Source organism: Marmota monax, unplaced genomic scaffold, assembly GCF_021218885.2.
Source record: "Marmota monax isolate L192 unplaced genomic scaffold, Marmota_monax_Labrador192_F-V1.1 WCK01_AAM20220418_F8-fsc00013, whole genome shotgun sequence".
NCBI classification, from domain to species: domain Eukaryota; kingdom Metazoa; phylum Chordata; class Mammalia; order Rodentia; family Sciuridae; genus Marmota; species Marmota monax.
The window spans coordinates 10,109,763-10,132,618 of NW_026692202.1; the positions used below are offsets into that span (position 1 = coordinate 10,109,763).

General features: G+C 34.7%; 1 protein-coding gene and 1 long non-coding RNA gene across 5 annotated transcripts in view; one reads left to right on the plus strand and one right to left on the minus strand.

Annotated features, from left to right (window-relative positions):
• On the minus strand, positions 1-4,957 carry LOC124084087 (uncharacterized). The gene is made up of 2 exons (XR_006849024.2): positions 4,428-4,957; positions 1-2,062 (listed from the first exon to the last, which is right to left on the minus strand). It is a non-coding gene; the product is annotated as an uncharacterized LOC124084087 (long non-coding RNA).
• Positions 4,952-22,856, plus strand: part of Pnisr (PNN interacting serine and arginine rich protein) — a 24,982-nt gene continuing 7,077 nt past the window's right edge. The window contains exons 1-7 of one of the 4 annotated variants that reach the window (XM_046431021.2): positions 4,963-5,060; positions 5,537-5,573; positions 14,818-14,931; positions 16,644-16,832; positions 18,196-18,419; positions 19,824-19,995; positions 21,047-21,237. In XM_046431021.2, the coding sequence (XP_046286977.1) occupies positions 14,844-14,931; positions 16,644-16,832; positions 18,196-18,419; positions 19,824-19,995; positions 21,047-21,237 (864 nt within the window). In that variant the 5' untranslated portion in view covers positions 4,963-5,060; positions 5,537-5,573; positions 14,818-14,843. The other 3 variants (XM_046431010.2, XM_046431031.2, XM_046431038.2) reach the window with 3 other exon arrangements.

Consider the following 22,856-nt stretch of genomic DNA (forward strand, 5'->3'; position numbering starts at 1 on the left):
TTTATAGTATGTTAAATATGCTTATAATGTGGAAGAATACATATAACAAAATTTACCATTTTAGCCATTTTTAGGTGTATAATTCAGTAGCATTAAGTACATTCACATTGTTGTGCAAACCACACCATCATTTCCAGAATCCTTTCACCATTCTGAATAGAAACTCTATACCCATTAAACTATAACAACTCCCCACTCCCATTTTCCTCCAACTCCTGACAACCTCTTTTCTACTCTCTGTATTTACCTATTGTACCTAGTGTAGATACCTCATAAAAGTGGAATGATACAATATTTATCTTTTTGTGTCTGGTTTAATTCACCAACATGTTTTTAAGGTTCATCCATATTTAAGCATGTACTGGATTTTTTTTTTTTTTTTTTTTGTGCTGGGGATTTTTTGGTACTCAACCACTGACCCACAACCTCAGCCCTGTTTTCTACTTTTTATTTAGAGGCAGGATCTGAGTTGCTTAGCACCTTGCTTTTGCTGAGGCTGGCTTTGAATTCACAATCCTCTTGCCTTGGCCTCCGGAGCCAGTAGGATTACAGTTGTGTTCACACCCAGCTGTACTGGAATTTTGTTCTCTTTTTAGGCTAAATAATATTCTGCATATGTATATCACAACTGTAAATTTTTGAGGTTTAAGATGTGGCATGGAACCTAGTAGCATTATAAAGGTTCAAATATTGAAAAGCAGGAATAGTTCCTATTTCTGTATTTTTTCCACATCTCATATCAACATTTTATTCCATTTTACTTTAAGGACAATTTCTCTCCATGAGCCAAGGTACTAAAGTATATCTTTCTCTAAAATTTCCTACCTCCAACACTGCAAACTGGAAGTTAATTTAAAAATTAATTTTCAAAGTCCCTTGATCGTTAGCAGATACCAGATACCCCTGGCAAGATGGTGGCTGCTAATAGCACTTGATAATCAGGGTGCAGGATGACTAAAGCACAGGAGTTCATATGTGATAGCTGTTTACACAGACACTTTATCACAACAGCATACACATTGAGAAAATTTGGGGTTGAAATACAAAGTATTCCAACACTTATGTGTTGTCACCATCATGTCCTGTTACAGGGAAATTCTGGAAGAATGGTTAGGGAAAGGGAAATGGAATAAAACTCATTTTTGGTCTGTAAATGGGACTGCTTAGTGTATTATTAAACTGGCACCAAGGAACAAAAAGTGAAGCATTTAATCATCCCCTCCGTTTGGCAATGGATATCCAAAATGATTGGCTTACATTAAGGTCATTGCTCAAAATATAAATCCAATCATTTGACAAATGTAAATATTTCTGTGTGTTCTTCGCATGTGGAGTACAGAAGTGGGAAAAAAAATCCTGACCCCCCAAATTACCTCAACTTTACAAGGGAAATAAGCAAACAATTACAGGCTGATTATAGGCAGTAGAAACATGATAGTCAGGTTTCACTGATAGAATATTTCTCCAATTAAATGTTTCTCATGAAAATAAACTTGGAAAATACAGAAAACCAGAGATAATTACTAATAATGTGGTATATATTCTTCTAGTTTTTGCTCCATAAAGTGACTTTTAGAAGCATATTAGACTGTTTAGTAGTCTTAGTTGTGCTAGCTTGTAATCAAGGAAAGGGTCAAAGAAAATGAGTTTCCTTTTTCCTCTAGTAATATCCTCATGAACTCACATTCTGGTTAGTGAACCTCCATAATTAGTGAACTGTTCTCCCAAAATAAATTTATATTTTGATTTGAGGACCAGGAGTTTTTTTTTTTTTTTTTCCCTGCTGACTCAAATATTTTATGGCCAGAAAGTTAAGGGAAATATAAACAGACAAAGCCAAAGTAAGAAGCAGTTCCAAAGTTGGAAAGCAACCTATGAAGATGGGATCAGTTGAAACAAGTAAGTGTGCATGTATTCTGAATAATTCCACTTCTTCCTCTTTTAACACCAGAATCCAAGCATCTTGCCTTCTCCTGACATTGCCTCCAGCCTCTTGCACTCAAAGAGTTCATCATGAGGGTTGGCCAATTTGGAGAACCTTGAAGTCTACCAGAGTTCAAACCTAGAAAAGCAGCAAGCCAGGCAAAACATTCAGGCATCATGCTACAGCATACATTTCCTCCCCCATATTTTTGTTAGTGCATTATAGTTGTACATAATGGTGGGGTTTGTTTTTATATATTTGTATGTGCATACAATATAATTTGGCCAATACCATTCCCCATATTTCCCCTTTTCCTTCCTTCCTACCTCTCCCTAGTCCCTCTCCTCTACTCTGTTGATCTCCATTTGATATTCACGAGGTTTCCCCTCACCCCTTGTTGTCACACACAAACCTTTCTTTTCCTTTTTTCTCTTTAGCTTCCATGTATGAGAGAAAGCATATCATGCTTGACTTTGAGTTTGACTTGTTTTGCCACAATGTTCTCAAGTATCCATTTCCCTGCAAGTGACAGAATTTCATTCTTCTTTATGGCTGAATAAAACTCCAGTGTGTGTGTGTGTGTGTGTATCACATTTTCTTTATCCATTCATCCATTATCACACACTTTAAGATGGTTCCATAGTTCAGCCATTGTAAACTGTACTGCTATAAACTTGGTTATGCCAAATATGATGACTTTTTCTCCCATAATTCTAATGGTGCATTGTAATTGTACATTATGGTGGAATTTGTTGTTACATATTCATATATTCACACAATATAACAATATAATTTGGCCAATATTCTCCACTATTTCCCCTTTCTCTCCCTCCTGGTTCCTTTTTCTCTACCCATCTCCTTTTTATTTTTATGAGATTCTCCCTTCTTTTCCTTTTTTTTTTTTTTCTCTAGCTTCCACATATGAGAGAAAACAACTCTTGACTTTCTGAGTTTGGCCTCTTTTGTTTCAGATAATGTTCTCAAGTTCCATCCATTTTCCTCAAAATTATATAGTTTCATTTTTATGGTTGAATAAAACTCCATTGTGTATGTGTACCACATTTTCTTTATCCACTCAACCATTGGACACCTAGGCTGGTTCCATAGTTTCACTGTTGTAAATTGTGCTGCTATAAATATGGGTATGTCTGTATCACCAAAATACGATGACTTTAATTCTTTAGGATAAATACCACCTAGTGGTATAGCTGGGTTATATGGCGGTTCCACTCCTAATCTTTTGAGGAACCACCATACTGATTTGCACAAAGATTGTACAAATTTACACTCCCAACAATAGCGTGAGACTTCTTTTCTCCACATTCTTTCCAGCATTTATTATTGTTCATACTCTTTATGGCTGCCATTCTAACTGGAGTGAGATGAAATCCCAGTGTAACTTTGATTTGCTAATCATCTTAAAACTTTTCTTTTTCATGTATTTGTTGACCATTTGTATTTTTCTTGAGACTTATCTGTTGAGTTCATTTGTCCATCTCTTAATTGTTTTTTTTTTTTTTTGGTGTTAACTTTGTTCTTTACATATTCCACATATTAATCCTTTGTTAGAAGAATGCCTAGCAAAGATTTTCTGATTCTGTAGATTCTCTCTTCACATTCTTGTTTCCTTTGTTGTGCAGAAACTTTTTTAATTCCATGTCATCCCATTTATTCTTGGCATTATTTCCTGAGCTTTAGGGGTCCTACTGAGAAAGTCATTGCCTGTGCCTATATGTTGGCCATACATTTTTTTTTCTAAGAGTTGCATTGTTTCTGGTTTAATTCCTAAAGAGGACCAGCAGATCTTCAGCCAGTGAGGACTTCATTCTGATGATAATCCAGGTGTTTCTGGGTTCAGAGTGCTTTAGCAAGGAACACTGATAAAGGGCACCCATATTCTCTCCCTTAAAGATGACAAGCAGATGTTAGTAATAATTCCTTGAAGGTGAGACCAATCGTGGGCCATATACTTATGTTTGTTATTCATTTAGTAGTACTCTTGACTCTACAGTAATCTGCAGAATTCTCCCGCCCACCAACTCCCAAGGAAATGATTTAGATTCTTAGTGCAGACTTTCTTCAGTTATGCAAAAATTTGTCACCTCAGGAAAGGCATTTACCCACGATTAGCCAAGAAATAAATACTACATTTTGGGGACACTTTTTTATAATTTGAAATTCCTAGTATGTAAATTGGTACTTTTGATAGACAAATGTTGTTCATATTAAAATTGTGGAGTCAAAGTTTTCTAAGGAACTGCACTGCATATGCCCTTCGGGAGGAAAAGGGAATAGAAGACTTCCGAACACTATTTCCTAAAGGTCACAGATAAAGAAATTTAAGAACTAGCTGAGCCAAGTAGAGCTGAGCAAACATCTCCAGAAGGGGCGCCATGCTTTGGGTTAACAAAGGGGACGGCAGATGGCTGTGGGTCAGATAAAGTCTCCACTTTGGCTATCGACCCAAACAGGCCACCCGCACAAATATCCTGTTCCCCCGAACCTTCGGCAGCGTTCAATGAGGCTCCAGTCTCGGGTATTCCAAGAAGGTTGGGGCCAAATCCTGTCGTGCCTAAAAAGCTGTTCCGGGATCACTCGGCAACTGACCAGAGACGACTCAGTTTGACCCTCAAGTCCTTCCGTAGTCTGAAAGTGGAGACGTGAACTCAGCCTTTTTCCCAGAGCGGGAATGTTCCAGGGGCGGGAGTGGGATACACATGTCCTCTTGAAGGAGGAGCTTATTACTAAAGTAAGAGATTTGAGGGCGTCCTCTGTGTAGGACAGTTAGGCTCTTGGCTTTCTGCCCACTATAAAGATGAAAATGCGTAGGGCACCGGAGCGAGCTTACGTTAAGAGGTGATGTATAGGAATGTTCAAACGCTTGTAGAAGTCGATGTGGTTTTGCCCATAACAAAAATGGCATCGGACCTTGTCAATCCGCCACAGTGACGTGCCGACAAGCAAGGACGAGTGCTAGTATGGCTTCAGATGACAAGCGGATGTTATTAATATTCACTTCCGGGTGAGTCCTATCCTGCGCCATCTTGTCTTGTTCGTGAAGAAGTAGAAGCATCGAAAAGGGTTGGAGAGGTATTGCAAGAACCGTGGCGACAGCGGTGTTCCGGAACAAGAGTGGGTAAGTGATGAAGAACAATTGCACGTGGGGATTTGCTGGATTATTACAAACCTCTTGGTTGCTGTGGCCTAGGTACCATGAGTTAAATAGGCTGCGTACGCTGCTTGGCGTGACTGCTGGAACCTCATTCCCTTAAAGCAGCAGTGTCTGCCTGACTTGGTGAATCAGAGCGGTGCTGTCTGTAAAAGGGAAATGTTATTAAAGAGAGCGCTCACTACCTTTTCTTCTAATTTAAGAGTTTCTTCTTGGATGAGACCGGACTAATTGTTGGGCTCCTGACCGGCCGTTAAGTACTGCGCGTGCGCAGTGGGAACTCTTCTGGGGAGGGGGTGTTGCGGCGGCGGAGGAGGCGGGGGCCGAGGCCTGGAGCTTACACTCTGCGCGGCTCCAACTACGCAGGCGCGGCTGAAGGCCACTGCGTCCTGTTAACTACAATTAGGTGCCTTACTTTTTGTTTTTCTTGTGTTCTTATCTAGTGGTGGACGTTATGTGTTAAGCTTCACAAGGAAACAGGTAGTATATTTCGGTTGTTTTCGTCTTATCGTGGATAGTATCGTCACTTAAATTGGGCTTTGGACAAATTTTGATTCTGGGTGATTAAATTGTTAAATTAACATTCTAATTTAAAATCCCTTATTAATCTGTTTCCCTCCCTGAACCACGTAAAGCAAAGTAAACCTGAAATTTCTCATTTGAATACAGTGAAAACAACAAAACATGAACAAAAAGATTTTATTCTGGGATTTTTGTAAAGTGTAAAAGGGCTATCGGGAGAATAATAGTAAATCAGTTCTTTTAAGATGTCCTTGAGAGACTCTGTTTTTAAAAAGTTATTAATAGATTTTATATTTTAGAATAATTTTTGATTTACAGAATAATGGAGCAGATAGTACATAATCGTCCCTCCTTTCCCGTTTCTTCCCTTATAAGTGTGGTACTTTTTGTTACAATTTATGAAACGATATTGATAAACTGTTATTAACGGAGTCCGTGGTTTATTACTGTTTCCTTAGTTTTTTAAATTGTAGTTCTTTTTTCTCACCAGAATCCTGTTTGGGGCACCACATTACATTTAGGTGTCATGTGCCTTTAGTCTCCACTGGCCTGTGAGAGTTTCTCAGGCTTTGTTTTTTTTTTTAATGACTCAAAGGGGTTGAATTGTGTCCCCCAAAATTCATATGTTGAAGTCCTAACTTCTTTACTTCAGAATTTGACCATATTGGAAATAGGGTTTTTTTTTTTTTTTTTTTTTTTTTTTTGTATGTGGACACAATACCTTTATTTTATTTTAATTTTTTTATGTGTTGCTGAGGTTTGAACCCAGTGCCTCACGTGCCATACCACTGACCCTAGCTAGCCCCAGCCCTGGAGATAGGGTCTTTAAAGAGGTAAAATAATATCATTCTCATGGGCCCTAATCCAATCCAATATGACTGGTTTCCTTAGAAGAAGAGATTTAGATGCAGAGGGATCTACAATCTGAAGAGAAAAGCTTCAGAATGAAATCAGTCCTGCTGAAGCTTTGATCTTGGACTTTCAGTCTCCATGATTATGAGGAAATATATTTCTGTTGCTTAAAGTAGTATTCTGTGGTAGTTGGTTATGGCAGCCCTGGCATACTTCTGTAGAATAACCTTTACATTTTTGAGTGTTGGTCAGGTATACTGGAATTTGCCAGATGTTTTCCTCATGATTGAAATACTGTTAGTAGTTTTGGGAGGATGATCGCTGAGGTAAAGCCCTTTTCATCACATGCTACAAAGAGTACATACTCTTAGTGTGACTTAAAATATTGATAGTGAGTTTGATCATCTTCCTGAGATAGTGTTTGTCAGGCTTTACCATTGTTAAGTTACCTCCTTCTCTCCTTTCCATGCTCTCCTTTTTGGCAGGAAGTTGCTTTGCATAACCTTTAGTAATGGAGAGTTATTCTCCCCCTCCATTAGGGTGGAGTATTTTCACAATTTATTTGGAAATCTCTATGGGGGATTTGTCCCTTTCCTCCTGTTTGTTAATTTATTTAAGTATTTATTTATTTGGTAGTGAGGCTTTAACCCAAGGGTGCCTGACTTCTGAGCCATGTCCTCAACCAATTTCAATTTTTTATTTTGAAACAGGGTCTTGCTGAGTTGCGTAGGGCCTTGCTACATTACTGAGGCTAGTCTTGAATTTGGGATCCTCCTGCCTCAGATTTCCAAGTTGCTGAAATTACAAGTGTGTCTCACTGTGTCCAGCTTAATTAAACGTTTATGTCAGTGTAGACCCATGGATGTTTATTTTATAATCTGTTATAATCCAGTATAGCTTCATTTTGATTTTTAAATTGTTTCAGCTTTGACCATTGGCAGCTCTTTCAATTTGTGTACTGTTCCTCTTTTATTTTTTTTTTTTGTAGCTCTTTCGTATTTCTTGGCACCATAAGATGGTCCAGTCACATATTTCCTGCCCCAGTCCTAGAATCAGCTCCTTCTCTAAGAACTCATCGTTCTTTTATTGCCAAATGACATAGAACTAAGGTGTAGGTGCATAAACATGCTCATTGCTAATTGTCACTTTAGGCCTTTATTTTTCAGTTATTACTAGTTTGGGGGGCATTAGAACCAAACTATCCAATTCTGCATTGTTTTTTTTAGTACTGTTCCTCTTTTGAACTACAAGCTGCAAAATATTCCACTGTATACTAAAATGCATGTGAAATCAAATCAATTTTTCTTTTAACCACATTTCAAGAATAATCTTTACCAGTGCCATTTCCACCTAACTTGAATTAAACAAATGAATTCTTTTTGACTTTGAGGTCACTTGTGTGTAAGACTGAACTGGCAGGTGGAAAGAGGATCTTTGTATTTTGTGACTTTTCAGCTTTATGTTTGATGTGAGAATAATTTTACCATATGCATCAAAAGGACAGGTGTGTTTATCTGTCTTTTGCAGGGAGGTGTTTACTGGGGATTGAACCCAGGGCACTTAACTGAGCCCTACCTTTTTTATTTAGAGACAGGGTCTCACTTGAGTTGCTTAGGGCCTTGCTAATTTGCTGAGGCTGACTTTTTTTTTTTTTTAAGTTGTAGATGGGCATAATACTTTATTTTATTTACTTATGCAGTGCTGAGGATCGAACCAAGGGCCTCACACATGCTAGGCAAGCACTCTACCACTGAGCGACAACCCCAGCCCCGATGAGGCTGACTTTGAATTCATGTTTCTCTTGCCTCAACCTCCCAAGTTGGTTCTATATCTTTGTGATTTTGTATTTGATTCATGATGGCTTTAAAACACCAAATTTTAATTCCCATTCATCTCTGTCTCACAGTCTGTGGGTGACCTTTGCAAATATTAACAACTGTTGTCATTTTAGGAAACTCAAGAGACAGGATGATTGTAATACAAAATCATTTTAGAAAGGAATAAGCTAAATGATCATTTCTTGACTGTATTGGTTTCATAGAGTTATCATAACAAATTACCACAAAGTGGATGGCTTAAAACAGCAGAAATTTATTTCACAGTTCCAAAGACAGTCTGAAATCAAGATTTGGCAGGGCTGTGTTCCCCTGGGCTGTAGCGTCCTTCTTTGCCTCTTCCAGCTTTTGGTGCTTTCTGTCAGTCCTGGCCTTGACTTGTAGACTCCTCACTTTAACTTTTGCCACTATTGTCACATGACATTCTCTGTCTGGGTGTTTGAGTCTTTTGTCTTGTAGGGAACCCAGTCATTTGTTTAGATGTCACCCTACTTAAGTACAACCTAATCTGAAGTTGAGTACACCTGCAAAGACTATTTCCAAATAAGGACACATTCACAAGTATGAGGGAGTAGGACTTCAACTTACTTTTGAAGAGACTCAATTCAGTCTACAACACTGGTGATAATCATAAGTTTTTTATTTGTAGCAGTGTGATAGTTTTGATGATGCGGTATAAACCTTGATTTTTAAAAAATCTTTCTGGTCTTCCCAAATCCCAATTGTTTTCCAAGGCTATTACAGTTAACTTGACCATGCGAAGAAATATACTCTCAAAAAAAGGTTTGCAATCTGACTCATCAGTCATCAAATTTCTTCAAGTTTAAAAAAAGTTGAGTCTATTGATCTTTAAAATTAAGTCTAAAGGAAGTATAGATAGATTGGGGTCGAATTTTGATATTATAAAAGGACAGCAGCAGTATTAGAATGTCATTTTCATGACCAAATATTAATATATTAATATATTTTAGTGAATGAGTATTTAACCACTTAGTATGGACAGAGCAGTGTAGAGAATTCAGATATTGTAAGATATTTCTTCTCCCCTCAAGAAGATTCTTCTTTAAGCCAAGACAAAAATATGAAAACTCATTACATTTTCCCTGTAAGAAGTACTGTGTATATCATCTTTAAATTATTAAGGAACATTTCAAACAATGCAGAAATATAGAGAAGTCCCATGTTTAACAGTTACTAACATTTTCCAAATCATTATTAAACCACACTGTAAATGTCATTTTCAATGGTATACTTTTGTGCTAGTCATTAAACCAAAGTGATCCTGAAGGTGTAGCTAAGTTAGAGCACTTGCCTAGCATTTTGGAGGCCTTTGGGTTTGATCTGCAGCAGTGCAGAACAAACCAAGGAACAAAAGAACCACAGTGAATTTAAAAACACAGTCTGCCCTATCAGTGGGTTCCATATCTTGTGGGTTCAACCAATTGCAGATTGAAAGTACTTGGGGGAAAAAAAATAACATCTGTGCTGAACATAGACCCTTTTTTTTTTCTTGTTATTATTTACACAATATAGTATAACAACCTTTTACATAGTATTTACATTGTATTAAGTACTATAAGTAATATCAAGATGATTTAAAGTATATAGAAGGGTGTGCATTGGTAATATGCAAATTTACACCTTTTTGGATAAGGGACTTGAGAGTCCACAGATTTTGGTGTCCATGGGCATCCTGAAACCAATCCCTCACAGATACTGAGGGACAAAGCATGTCTATCTGTTGATTACCCAAGTGAAAGGCTTTTCTACTACTTATGTTTTTCACATTTTGTATTTGTTAAGTTTGTTAATAGTGACAATATTATGGTGAAAATGAAGAAAGAAAGAATAGGACATCTAAATTCTTAGGTACTTGTTCTTTAGTTAAAAAATAATGAAACCTTTTATCAAGTGTTGAGTTATATTGAAACATATATAAGAGATAATATTAAATATCTAAATATATCTGATCTTTGCCTAAAATCTCTTCTTTTTCTACAATGTTTAATGTAACTCTAAATTTAGTTTTCATGACCAGAGGCGCCTCTTTTGGACTAAATTATAGAAATTTACTCTATAAGAAATGAAATAAAGGTCTGGAGATTTGCCCAGTGTCTCTTAGTTAGGTGATTTTTGTCTTAATTTTTATTTTCCATATCAGTCATTACTGATTATGCTCATCAGCTTCCCTTGATTTATATCTTTTAAAATCTATATATTTTGAAAAGTGCACTCATGATAAAGTCATTCAAAGAGTACAGAATATCATAATAAAAAATCAAATTTCCCTGATCTCTATTTATGTGTCTGTGTAAGTTTTTCTCGCCACTAACATGGTTTGTAACATATCTGTCATAAAAATCTACCTTATTCATTTAAATGACTGAATAGAGGTACATTTTTTGGTTCATTTTTATATCTATACCCTCATCCAGGAGTCTTTCTTGGTAATCAGATCAAGTTTCTTAATTCCAAATTTAATTGAAGCACCTTAGTAGCTCCTAGCTTTTTTTTTTTTTTTAATATTTAGTTTTTTGTTGTAGTTGGACACAATACTTTCATTCTATTCATTCATTTTTATGTGGTGCTGAGGATCAAACCCAGGGCCCCGCACATACTAGGTGAGCGCTCTACCACTGAGCCACAACCCCAGCCCAGCTCCTAACTTCTAACTTCTTCCATGAATTTTATTGTCACTTTCTTTTCTGTTTTTTGTTGTTGTTGTTGTTGTTGTTGTTGTTGTTTTAATTCTGCTCTGCCTTTCACAGTTTCACATCTTTTTCTCCATTTTTCTCGGCTTAAATTTATCAGACACTATACTTGAATAGTAGATTCCATAAGAACTTTCAGGAAGAAAAGCTTTGGGATACATAACAATTGTTATATTATAAGTGATTGGTTTAAAAATATAGAATAATGGCTATAAGTAATACAAATCAGACAGTCAAAATTATGTAAGTAAAACTTCTTGGTATATAGGTATATATCTGAAGTTATTGTTCTTTTTTAGAACTTATTTTTAGGAGGGGGATCTCAGTAAGTTGTTCAGATTGATCTTGAACTTAAAATCCTCCCCTCTCAGTCTCCAAGTTGCTAGGATAATAGGCATATGCAGCTATGCCTGGCACTTTTTTTTTTTTTTTTTTTAAATCAACCTATGATTTGGTGAGAAGTAGGGACAATAAGACAAACGAGTTCTTCCAAAGATAAAATGAAAATCTGTGTAAGTCTTAGATTATTTCTGGAGAATAAAATGCACTTGAATAGAAGAAAAAGGGCTTTATCAACTTTTTTTAAAAACCTGCTACCAGAAGTATACTGAGAAAGTGCTGGTAATGATATTGACCACCACTGATTGGAACTTTCTGTGCTGTTTACATGTATTTTTCACTATAATCCTATGAGGTAGTCATTGTGTCTTCCATTGTTATAGGTGGGGAATTCAAGGATTAAAGACTATTTTGCCATGTTCAAATAGCTAATAAATAAGTAGAAGTAGGCATCATGAACCACAGCTTATGCTCTAAAGTCTAGGTGACAAGTGATGATCAGAAAAGTTAAAAGGAGAACTGAAAAAGTTCATGACATCTATTAAACTTGAGTAAGAAAGGGAAACTAGTGATTTCTGGAAAAGAAAATTTATGTTTTGGAAATGGTGTAGGTAGTTATATATACTATTTAATCATTAATGTGGTTTTACTGTTTGCGTCTCCAGTAGGCACCTTATAGAACTCTGTCTACATCGTGTAAAATTTAGGATTGAAAAATCCATGCATTGAATTCTTTTTTTTTTAATATTTATTTTTTAGTTATAGGTGGAAACAATGTCTTTATTTTACTTTATGCGGTGCTGAGGATCGAACCCAGTGCCTCATGCATGCTAGGTGATCGCTCTCCCTCTGAGCCACAACCCCAGCCCCCATGCATTGAATTCTGATAAAAGCTGTTAAAGTTTGGAAACACAGCAAAGTTGTGCTTAGGTCAGCATATTCATTCTCATAAATATAAGTCAACAAATTTCTTATTAACCTTGAGAAATACCATAAATAAAAAGACCACTCAGTTATTATTCATTTGGTGTTGTCCTGTACTATGTGGAAAATGAAAAGATGGAAAAATTTTTCTTTGTTTTTGTTTGTCTTTGCTAATTTTCAAACAGACTTTTATAGAAAAATCTGAATTAAGCTAGGACACGGTGGCATATGCCTGTAATCTCGGCTCCTTTGGAGGCTGAGGCAAAGGGTTGGTGATGCAGCTCAGTGGTAAGGTACTTGCCTCATATGTTTGAGGCCCTGGATTCAATCTGAGTACCACCGAAAAAAATTGAATTAATGCATTTTATTACCTTATTTATACCATTTAAGTTAATGCCAGGCAGACAAAAATATTTTCAAATGTTTGTCCCCTTTTTCTCATTTTCTAAATTGTTTGACATTATATTGTATGGTGAATGGATTGTTCAAGTAGATAACATGTTTAGAAAGTGTTTTAAAAAAAAAGATTTTAAGAAGCTTTGCCTCTTTATTTTCAGTGTATCTCTTTTCCTTAACTTTATAATGGTAAAATAATTCCCCATTATCAAGTTAACAGAAAGTAAACTTTAATGTGGAAATAATCACACTTTTATGTTGTATCTCTGAAATTTATTCTATTGTAATCGTCATAATCTAAGAACATACACATTCTCCCTCACACCATCTCAGTATATAAATATTTGTGCTGTTAGGTGAATCAACCTAAGTTTTAAACAGAAGGAGAATCTCTGAGTCAGTTAAAATAGCAGTTGGTATTGCTTTTTGGTGTTTCCTTTTGATTTGTTAACTTTAATTAAAACTGAAATTAAAGTTACTTTTTGAGGGCTCTGATGACTAATTTAGCTTTAAAGGACTTTAAAGTTGGGAAATAAGGGAGGAAGTGGGGGTAGAAGAAAGAAACACTGAAAAGATTTTAAAAAGAAGTATATTTAGCTTGGAACTGATGTCCAATTCCAGTTGTGGTGCTATGTAGTACTAGTTTTGTTTTCTTCTACTGATGGTGATGCAATAAACTATATTAGTATAACCAGAAGACAAGTAGTTTTGCCTTTTAAAGTAATCGTGATAACAAAGAAATGTACCACCCCTGATCCACAAAGAAATCAGAATCAACCACTAACAGAACTATATAACGTTCTGAGAATACTGCAAAGACTGGAATTGCATTTCCCTAATTGCTAATGATGTTGGATATTTTTTTTCATGTATTTGTTGACCATTTGTATTTCTTTTTTTGAGAAGTATTTATTTGCCCATTTATTAATTGGGTTGTTTTTTGGTGTTAACTTATTTTGGATTCTTTATATATTCTGGATATTAATTCTCTGTCAACAAATAGCTAGCAAAAATTTTCTCCCATTCTGTAGGTTCTCTTTCACATTCTTGTTTCCTTTTGCTGTGCAGAAGCTGTTTGATTTGATGCCATCCCATTTATTAATTCTTAGCATTATTTACTAAGTTTTAGGGATCCTATTGAAAGTTGTTACCTGTTATGTTGCCTGTTGTATCCATTTTCTTTTATGAGTTACATAGTTTCTGGTCTAATTCCTAGGTCTTTAATCTATTTTGAATTGACTTTTGTGCAGGGGAGGAAAGAAGGATCTAGTCTCTCTTTTCTTGAATAGGGTTATATATCAATGATAAAGTACGAAGATAATAGACTTGTAGGAATTTAAAATTTTTTTATTAGAAAAGTTTTCAGGATTATTTACAAAAAAGCAGGCTAGTTATGATGACCCACTCACAATTTTTCAATCTATTTAACATGTTAAGAAACCAGGTCTTGGAGATTCTCTCACTTTCTGGCTTTGTCTGATTGTTTTTTCAGATATTGTTTATGTCATTTTTTTAATCTTCTATAATTTCTTTAGTTTCAGTTAAACATTTTTGGTAAGAATATTCATAGTGATTTTGGGAACATAGTACTTCCATTCATAGACACCTCACAATCTTTGGGGATGGTATTTTGGTAACCTGTGAATTTGATTTCTCATCAACTTTTCTTCCAAGTTTTCCTGAATCAATTATTAGATTTGGCATTATGGCAGTTTTCTAATTCTATTCCACTGTCTGCATTTATTAACTATAATTATAAGGAGAAACTTTCTTCATCAGCTATCGCTATTTAGTTACTCTTTTTCAGGAGTCATTTGGAGGGAGAATAAAAACTTTGTATAATTTTCAAAAAAATCAGATTTCCAGAAAATTGTATATTCTTATATTTTTTACCCTTTTTAAGCTAAGTTGATTAGAGCTTTTCTTTTTTTGGCCACCAAACTCTAACATGAGCATTAATATAAAATTTTCTACTCTTTCTGACCAACCTAAAAATTCTAGTCATCTCTGGTAATATATTGATCAGAATTTTAGAGCTCTAATCACATTAATGTATCATCATATAATAATTTCTGGTGTGTACGGATTAAAAATTAAAGAACTTGCAGTGTAATTTTTAAACTATGTTTAATTTTTTGAAAATAGAAAATCAATATATTTTTAAAGAAAGAATGTGGGATCAAGGAGGACAGCCGTGGCAGCAATGGCCCTTGAACCAACAACAATGGATGCAGTCATTCCAGCATCAACAGGATCCAAGTAAGAAAAAATTGAATTTGATAAGGAGTGGGGCGGGTATTTAGAAATGGAGAGGTGATAGGTAACAGAATTGGGATTCATTTTGAATCATTTTATGATCAAAATGTAACTTTTATCATTAACAGCCTTGCCATAACATATGTAATAAGAATTTTTCTTTGAAAGACTTCCCCCAAGGATAGAAAGCTTTATAAAGATTTTACATATTAGTGTGTGTTATTTTTCCAAAGAAATTTTAAAAAGCATAAAATTTACTGCTTGAATAGAGCATACTTTAATTCTTTTTTCTTTCTTTTTTTTTTTTTTTTTTTTTTTTGTGGTGCTGGGGATTAGAATACAGGGCCTTGGGCATACAAGGCACACACTCTACTACTGAGCTATATCCCTAGCCCCTGTTGTTAATTCTGAATCTTACACAATTAGATCAAATTCAGGGTATGCTATACCATAGCACTTTTAAGATTTCTTTTCACTATGGAATATTTCAAGCATATATAAATATAGAAGAATAGTATAGGGAGCTTCTCCCTCTCCCCCATATGTTTCTTTTTTCTTTTCTTTTTTTTTTTAAAGAGAGAGGAGAGAGAGAGAGAGAGAATGAATGAATTTTTTTAATATATATTTCTTAGTTTTCGGCTGATACAACATCTTTGTTTGTATGTGGTGCTGAGGATCGAACCCGGGCCGCACGCATGCCAGGCGAGCGCGCTACTGCTTGAGCCACATCCCCAGCCCCCCATATGTTTCTTTACTTTAACATTTGTTTATGTTATGGCCAACTTTATAATCTGATGCCATTTGTTTTTTTATTATCTACATAACATTCTGTTGTAGGATCATACTATAATTTAACAAAGCCTACTTTTGGATATTTGTTTACAGCTTTTTATTTTTGAAACATCATAATTTTGTGTACATATCATTATTAACTTGTTTAATTTTTTTTTTAAGTAAAAGAGCTAGGTTTGCTAGGTTGCAGTTGCAGATTTTGAAAGTTAGAGATACACATTGCTAAGTTTAACTTCATCCAGATTATGCCAAATCTGAATTTCACTGAAAGTATGTGAGATTGTCTATTTAATCTTTACTGAACTGAGATGTGAAAAAGATGTGTCCCATTCTATTTTATTTGTTTTATTAATAATATTTGATCTTAAGCTGGAGAAGAAGTGTAGAGACCTTCAAGATAGTGAGGGACAATGAGTTTTGAGTGAAGAATGACTACAAAGTTGTTAAGGAAACTGTATTTTGACTGGAGAAGGGAGCCTTAAAGAAGGGCAATCCGGAGAGGAGCAGGGAGAGATAACTATACTTATTCAGATCTGTAGGCTCAAAGATAGGCCTGGAAAGAAGAATATAGTACATGCTAAGAAAGAAATGGTTGACTTTGATTACTTTTATGGTGGTTTAAAAAGAGGCAGCAGGAGACTTTTTAAAAACTTAGTAAAAGTAAGATGCAGGGCATTAACGTCCTATGAGTTAGTATGAGTAATGGGTTAAAAGTGTCTTTGTGGAGTTCATTTTAGAAGATGTTAAGTAGATTATGCTGAGGCCTGAGTATGGATTAGTTTCTAAGCATCTTTTGAGGTATAACATTCTATAAAATTTTAAAGTTTTATTAAGGAATAACTGAGATACTTGTTTTATTAGAGGCACTGTTCTTTTTTAGCTCCTACATTCTGAATGTTAAATTCTTTGTTAATTTACGTTAGGCCAGATTGACTGGGCAGCATTGGCTCAGGCTTGGATTGCCCAAAGAGAAGCTTCAGGACAGCAAAGCATAGTAGAACAACCACCAGGAATGATGCCAAATGGACAAGATATGTCTGCAATGGAATCTGGTCCAAACAATCATGGGAATTTTCAAGGGGATTCCAATTTTAATAGAATGTGGCAACCAGGTTTGTTTACATTTTCCAAATTTTAGGACTGTTTTTAAAATAAAGTGAAGGTTAATGGTAAATTAATTTGCTTAGTTTTATGACTTCTTGAAATTAATGCTCTTTAAAGAATAGGCAGTCTCAATTTGATTTGACCTTGACATTTAGGGGTTAAAATTATTCTGTGCTCATTCTGCTAGCATTGTGGCACTCAGTTTGATTCTTTTCTTGGTTCTTCATTCCTAGGCTGACAGGGGCTGGGAACACTCTGGAAACCTCACTTGGCATCTAGGGAAGAGAGCATTCTTTGTCTCTCTGTTGCAACCTCTGGCCTTTTCAGAAGCAGCACTGGCAGAGTACATGTCTAGCCTCTAATTAAAGAAAAATTGTGTCACTATGTGACAAATAAGTCTGTCAAATATACTCTGCCCCTACCATCCACCCATCTTACTCTTTCCTTTTTTCTGATAGTGAAGATCTTCCATAAGTTTCTGTTCGTTTTATTTTTTTGTTTGTTTGTTTGTTTTTTTAATTCACAGTATGATTTAGATTCCTTGGCTAATTCCATGGCTTGTATTTTTATTGTTTTTTAATAATCACTTTAAACTATTTATAGAAGAATTTCTCATTTGGGTATGCTGATGGTGAAGTCATATTCCTGTTTCCCTATTTATTGTTTCTCATGTTACTATAAAAAAATGGAAATACAGGAAGGAATTCCCTAACACTATTTTAAAAATAACAAATATTCTAATTTTTGATATTGTGAGGTGATTTATTTCTAGCTTTCCTGAAAGCCAAATTTTCTCAAGTTTGAAAATGTTTTAATCCCCAAGTTCAAGTTTATAAATGACTCACCCTGGCATCCCCATTCACCAGTTTTACTCTACTGGTTTTCTTTGTGACCCTGGTAAAGTTATTTAACATCTGTGTGCCTCAATTTCCCTTCATGAAATGGGCAAAAATAATATCTGATTTCCCCTACCTCACAGGGATGTTGTGAGGATAAATGTGTTCATGGAAGAAAGAACTTATATAAAAATTTAAGTATTATTTTTATGGTGTTTTTGAACAAGAATAGAAAAATTCAAAAAGTTTCTGTGGATTTATGTTACGTTCGTTAAAAATAATTTTGGGCATTTGATTCCCATTTGTTTAGAATGTGAATTAGAATGGATTTAACTCATTTGAATTATTTATAAGATAGTTTAGTTCTTTGCCTATTTGTAAGATATACAAAAGGAATTTGACCAAGAAGTCATAAATTGTTTTTTAAAAAATCTGTTTCTTTACTGAAAAATCTAGCTTTCTTGAAATCTTAAAAATTTGTGTTGATTTTGTTATAACCCCCTGTTGAATATTTTTATGCCTAAATCCTAAATAGAATGGGGAATGCATCAGCAGCCCCCACACCCCCCTCCAGATCAGCCATGGATGCCACCAACACCAGGCCCAATGGACATTGTTCCTCCTTCTGAAGACAGCAACAGTCAGGACAGTGGGGAATTTGCCCCTGACAACAGGCATATATTTAACCAGAACAATCACAACTTTGGTGGACCACCCGATAATTTTGCAGTGGGGCCAGTGAACCAGTTTGACTATCAGGTGAAAGATATTTTGTTGCTTTAATATTGTAGATGTGCACGTAATCCATTTTTGGAAGTATCTCATCAAGAATACCTAAGATATGTGTTTCACTTTTCAGAGTTGTACAGATAAGCATGTACAGTGTCTCAGAAAAGTTGTCAATTTATTACAATTATTAGATTTTTATTTTCTGATTTTTTATTTGATTAGGAAAACAGTATAAAGAAACATTAGAGGAAATTTTGGGTAAAATTAAAAAATGTATAAATTCAATAGTTATATGATTCTTTGTTTCTAATTTCAAAGTGATACATTTAAATATTGAATAAAGTTTAGAAAATGCACAGTAGTTGAATACATTATTTATCAATAATAGATTATTTTTAAGACGTTAATAATACACATGAACATAGATCATCTTCCTAACTCTAGGTCCTTCTGCTATGTAGAATTATGACTTTTCTAGTGGCTTTGTTGTTGTTGTTGTTTTCCCATTCCGACATGACATGTTAATGGACTTGTACATGATATCCTTTGTAACATCCAGTTCATTCCTAGGGACATAGAACTCTATGGGGAATAGTGTTATTATGTGAGACTTTATTTTCTGTATTTACTCTGCTATGGTCTACCCATAAGTTATAATGCTAGATGACATTTTGAAATAACTGATTGCAGTTGTTACTTTATAAACGGAGCTGTCATGATTTAAAATTTGAAAAGCCCCATATAATATTTCGCTAATTCCAAGGTAAATTTGGTAGTGTATTTGCCTTGAGATCGAGTTAATATATATTCAGATATTGGTTGTATGCTCTCACTTTCTATACGTATATGGTGGTTTTATTTTATTTTATTTTTTTAATAAACATAGTGATAGAGAGCTTCTACTTACCCATTTTACTTGTGAATCCCATGCTAACAAGACAAAGAATTTTTTTTATTGGCAACAGGCCTTAGAAAAGCCTCTGAAAAATAGCAGAATTGCAAAAAAAAAATTACTGTAATAATTCATTTCTTTCTTTGCTTATATATAAATAGATTCTGCAGGATTATAGGAACAACTTGAGTTCAGTAGAAAAAGGAAGTTTAAATTGACAAGAAATTTCCTATATTTTCTAATTAAAAGAAAATTTGATATTTCATGTATTGGTGCCAGTAGGGCTTCTATACAATTGAAAATAGTGTATCAGCTGAGTTTTAGAAGGCTCTTTACATTTAATAGGCAAAAATCTTTATCTTTCTTAAGAGAAGTAAGCCTAGGTTCTTGGGGCTTACAGAAATATCGGTGGATGTTAGAACCATGGAGTTCTTGGATTTGCTGCACACATGGATTTCTACTGTCCCAGTTCATAACACACGTGTGTCCCAGAGAGTGTATTTTTTTAAATTGAAGAAAAATAAAATGCAATACTCTTTCAGCATGGGGCTGCTTTTGGTCCACCGCAAGGTGGATTTCATCCTCCTTATTGGCAACCAGGACCTCCAGGACCTCCAGCACCTCCCCAGAATCGGAGAGAAAGGCCATCATCATTCAGGGATCGGCAACGCTCACCTATTGCACTTCCTGTGAAGCAGGAGCCTCCACAAATTGGTAGCTATTTAAGTTTGTTGAACCACAATTGGCATGATTTCTTTATCACTGTAAAAAGGGTGTCTTTATTTTCTTAAATTGTTTTAATGCCTCTGATATGTTAAAAATTGGTGCTTGAAAACCTTATCATTTTAATAATATAAAACCTTAAAATTACACAAAAGATGCTGATTTATAAAAGATTTTGAATAGTCTTTAAATATTTACCTTAAGTTCTATATTTTGTGATAAAATGCAATTTTTTGATGACTAGAGAATCTTGCAGTTTTCTTCAATGTTGATATTTCAGTACATTATGCAGTTCTATGAACAGTTCTCCCTTTTTAAACCTGACTCTTCTCCATCTTGGGTCTTTTTTTACTTTCAGTTCATCTGGTACACTGTGGCCAAATTAATTTTCCTTTGATTATTTCACTCTCCATAAGTATTTTGGCAGAAAACTTCAATTTTTAAATAACCTTAAAGCTAATTTATTGCCAGTGCCAGTTTACATAAATACTACTTTTATCTGGAAAGTTACAAATCATCTAACATTTAATTGACTAGAACATTTAAAGTCTTTTCTTTTTATATTTTAGGAAGATTCTAATTATGGCTTTTATTAACTTAATGAATTCTTAGTGTGAAAATTTAGTTGTGCTTTTATTTGACTCTGCTTTCATATTTTAGGAAACAACTTAATATAGAATTTCACCCACACACATATTACTGACTTTTTAACTTTATGCATATTCATTTATCTCTTTAAGCTTCAGTTTCTTCACCTATGAAAGAGATCAGATAATAATGGTAATCTCTTCTGACTTTTGTAAGGATTAAATGAGGTGACAGTTTAGTGTGTTTTTTTTTTTTTTTTTTATTGTGCCCTGGCAAATTATAAGCATTTGAACATATTTGATATTACTTTGAAAATGGGATGGTTTTAAAGAAAAACATGATATTGATGGGCTTTGTGTTTTATTTTTACTCACAAGTTTGTAGAAAACTTGTAGAAGGAACTCAATTGTTATGATTTTTGCCTGACTTGTATATATTTTTTGGTGTAAAACAGATGCAGTAAAACGCAGGACTCTTCCAGCTTGGATTCGTGAAGGTCTTGAAAAAATGGAACGTGAGAAGCAGAAGAAATTAGAAAAAGAAAGAATGGAACAACAACGTTCACAGTTGTCCAAAAAAGAAAAGAAGGCCACAGAAGATGCTGAAGGAGGAGATGGCCCTCGCTTACCTCAGAGAAGTAAATTTGTAAGTAGAAGCCTTTGGCAAGAAACTCCCTGTGATAATTTTGTCTGTGCAAAAAGTTTGAGATTGATAATTATAAGAAAAATTAATGTTTCTGACATTACTTGCAGTAAGTATTCTGGGGTTTATTGTTTAATGTATTATGGGGAAAAAGTAGATGAAGGAAAGAGGAACTATGAGTTTATAAACCATTTTATTCCAGAAAGAGATTATTCCATCAGATTCTGAATTGGTCTAAACAAATCTATATTCTTTCATTCTTGTTCAGCTGACTCCCTAAAACTATATTAAATGGCAGTAGAGCTCTGGGGTTGTGGCTCAGTGGTAGACCACTTGGCCTAGTATGTATAAGGCACTGGGTTTGATTCTCAGCACTGCATATAAATAAATAAAATAAAGTCCATTGACAACTAAAAAAAAAAAACTTAAATGGCAATAGAGAAAATAACTCTGCCCTTCTTATGAGTAAATACTTACACCTAAGGATGTAATATATTTCATTGTTGTTGACATGAGTACTGAAAATCACTGTGTTTTAAGTCTTTTAATCTTCATTCATCAGTTAAATGGCATGAGAAGTTTAGGAATTTTTCTATTCAGCATTAACATGTTCCTAGCTGGTATGACAGCCACATCAGTACCCAATATGTAACTCAGGAAACGGGTCTTCCCCTCAGGGCCATTTTCTGCTTCAAAGGTAAGTTTCAAGTACAGCAGGATAACTGGATTTTGGTCTTTGGTTTTCCTCAAAGATCTTAGGTTAATTTTATTTTTCTTCCAAAACACCTCTGCCAAATCTATATAGATGTTATGAAATGAGAAAGAATAAACACCATTAGAATTTACCTTTTCTAAAGATCAAAGAAGATCTTTATGTGACACAGTGGCTCTCCAGATTTCTTTTAGTGTCTTCAAAAAACTGGAGATTGTCCTCCCAAATGCCTTTGTGTTTGTATTGCATATATTTGTCCCTTGGTTCAAATAGTCTTTCCATAATAGTATTTAAATAGCTATCTTATCTTTTTCTTAATAGCATTGCAGGGAGTTATGATAATGGGATTTTTGGGTTTTGTTGCTGCTGCTGTGGTTGTTTTTGACTAAGCAAGGGTCCCCTTTTTAGGGTATGGTATCTAGACATTGAAACCTAAAACTATAAAGAGATACAGACAAACTGCTGGCATTTTCTTAGTCTCAAGTAAACCTAATTTCTTATGTATCTGTCTACTGTTAAGTTTCAGGGCAAGCTGAGATCTTGGAACCGACCAGGGATTTTTCATATTAAGTCACATGTTAGGTAAATGGCTTAAACATATAGTTGTAAAAATTATTTTGACTAGTACTGCTATGGTCCATTTATCTAAAATTCTACAAGCCACTTATTTTGGGGCCATCCTGTATAATGGATATCAATTAAATTTTGTCTCTGACTGGGATATTTTTCTGGTTATTTGTAAAATAAGTTCAAAATTGACCAAAGAGAAAAGAAAATTGAAAAAATAATTGATTTTCATCAGCTTCTTTACATTCCTTCATGGGTTATACTTTAAACTACCAAATGAAATCTGTACTACAAAAACGTAATTTAGAGGGACTAGAAGGGTGCTCAGTGGTAGAACACATGC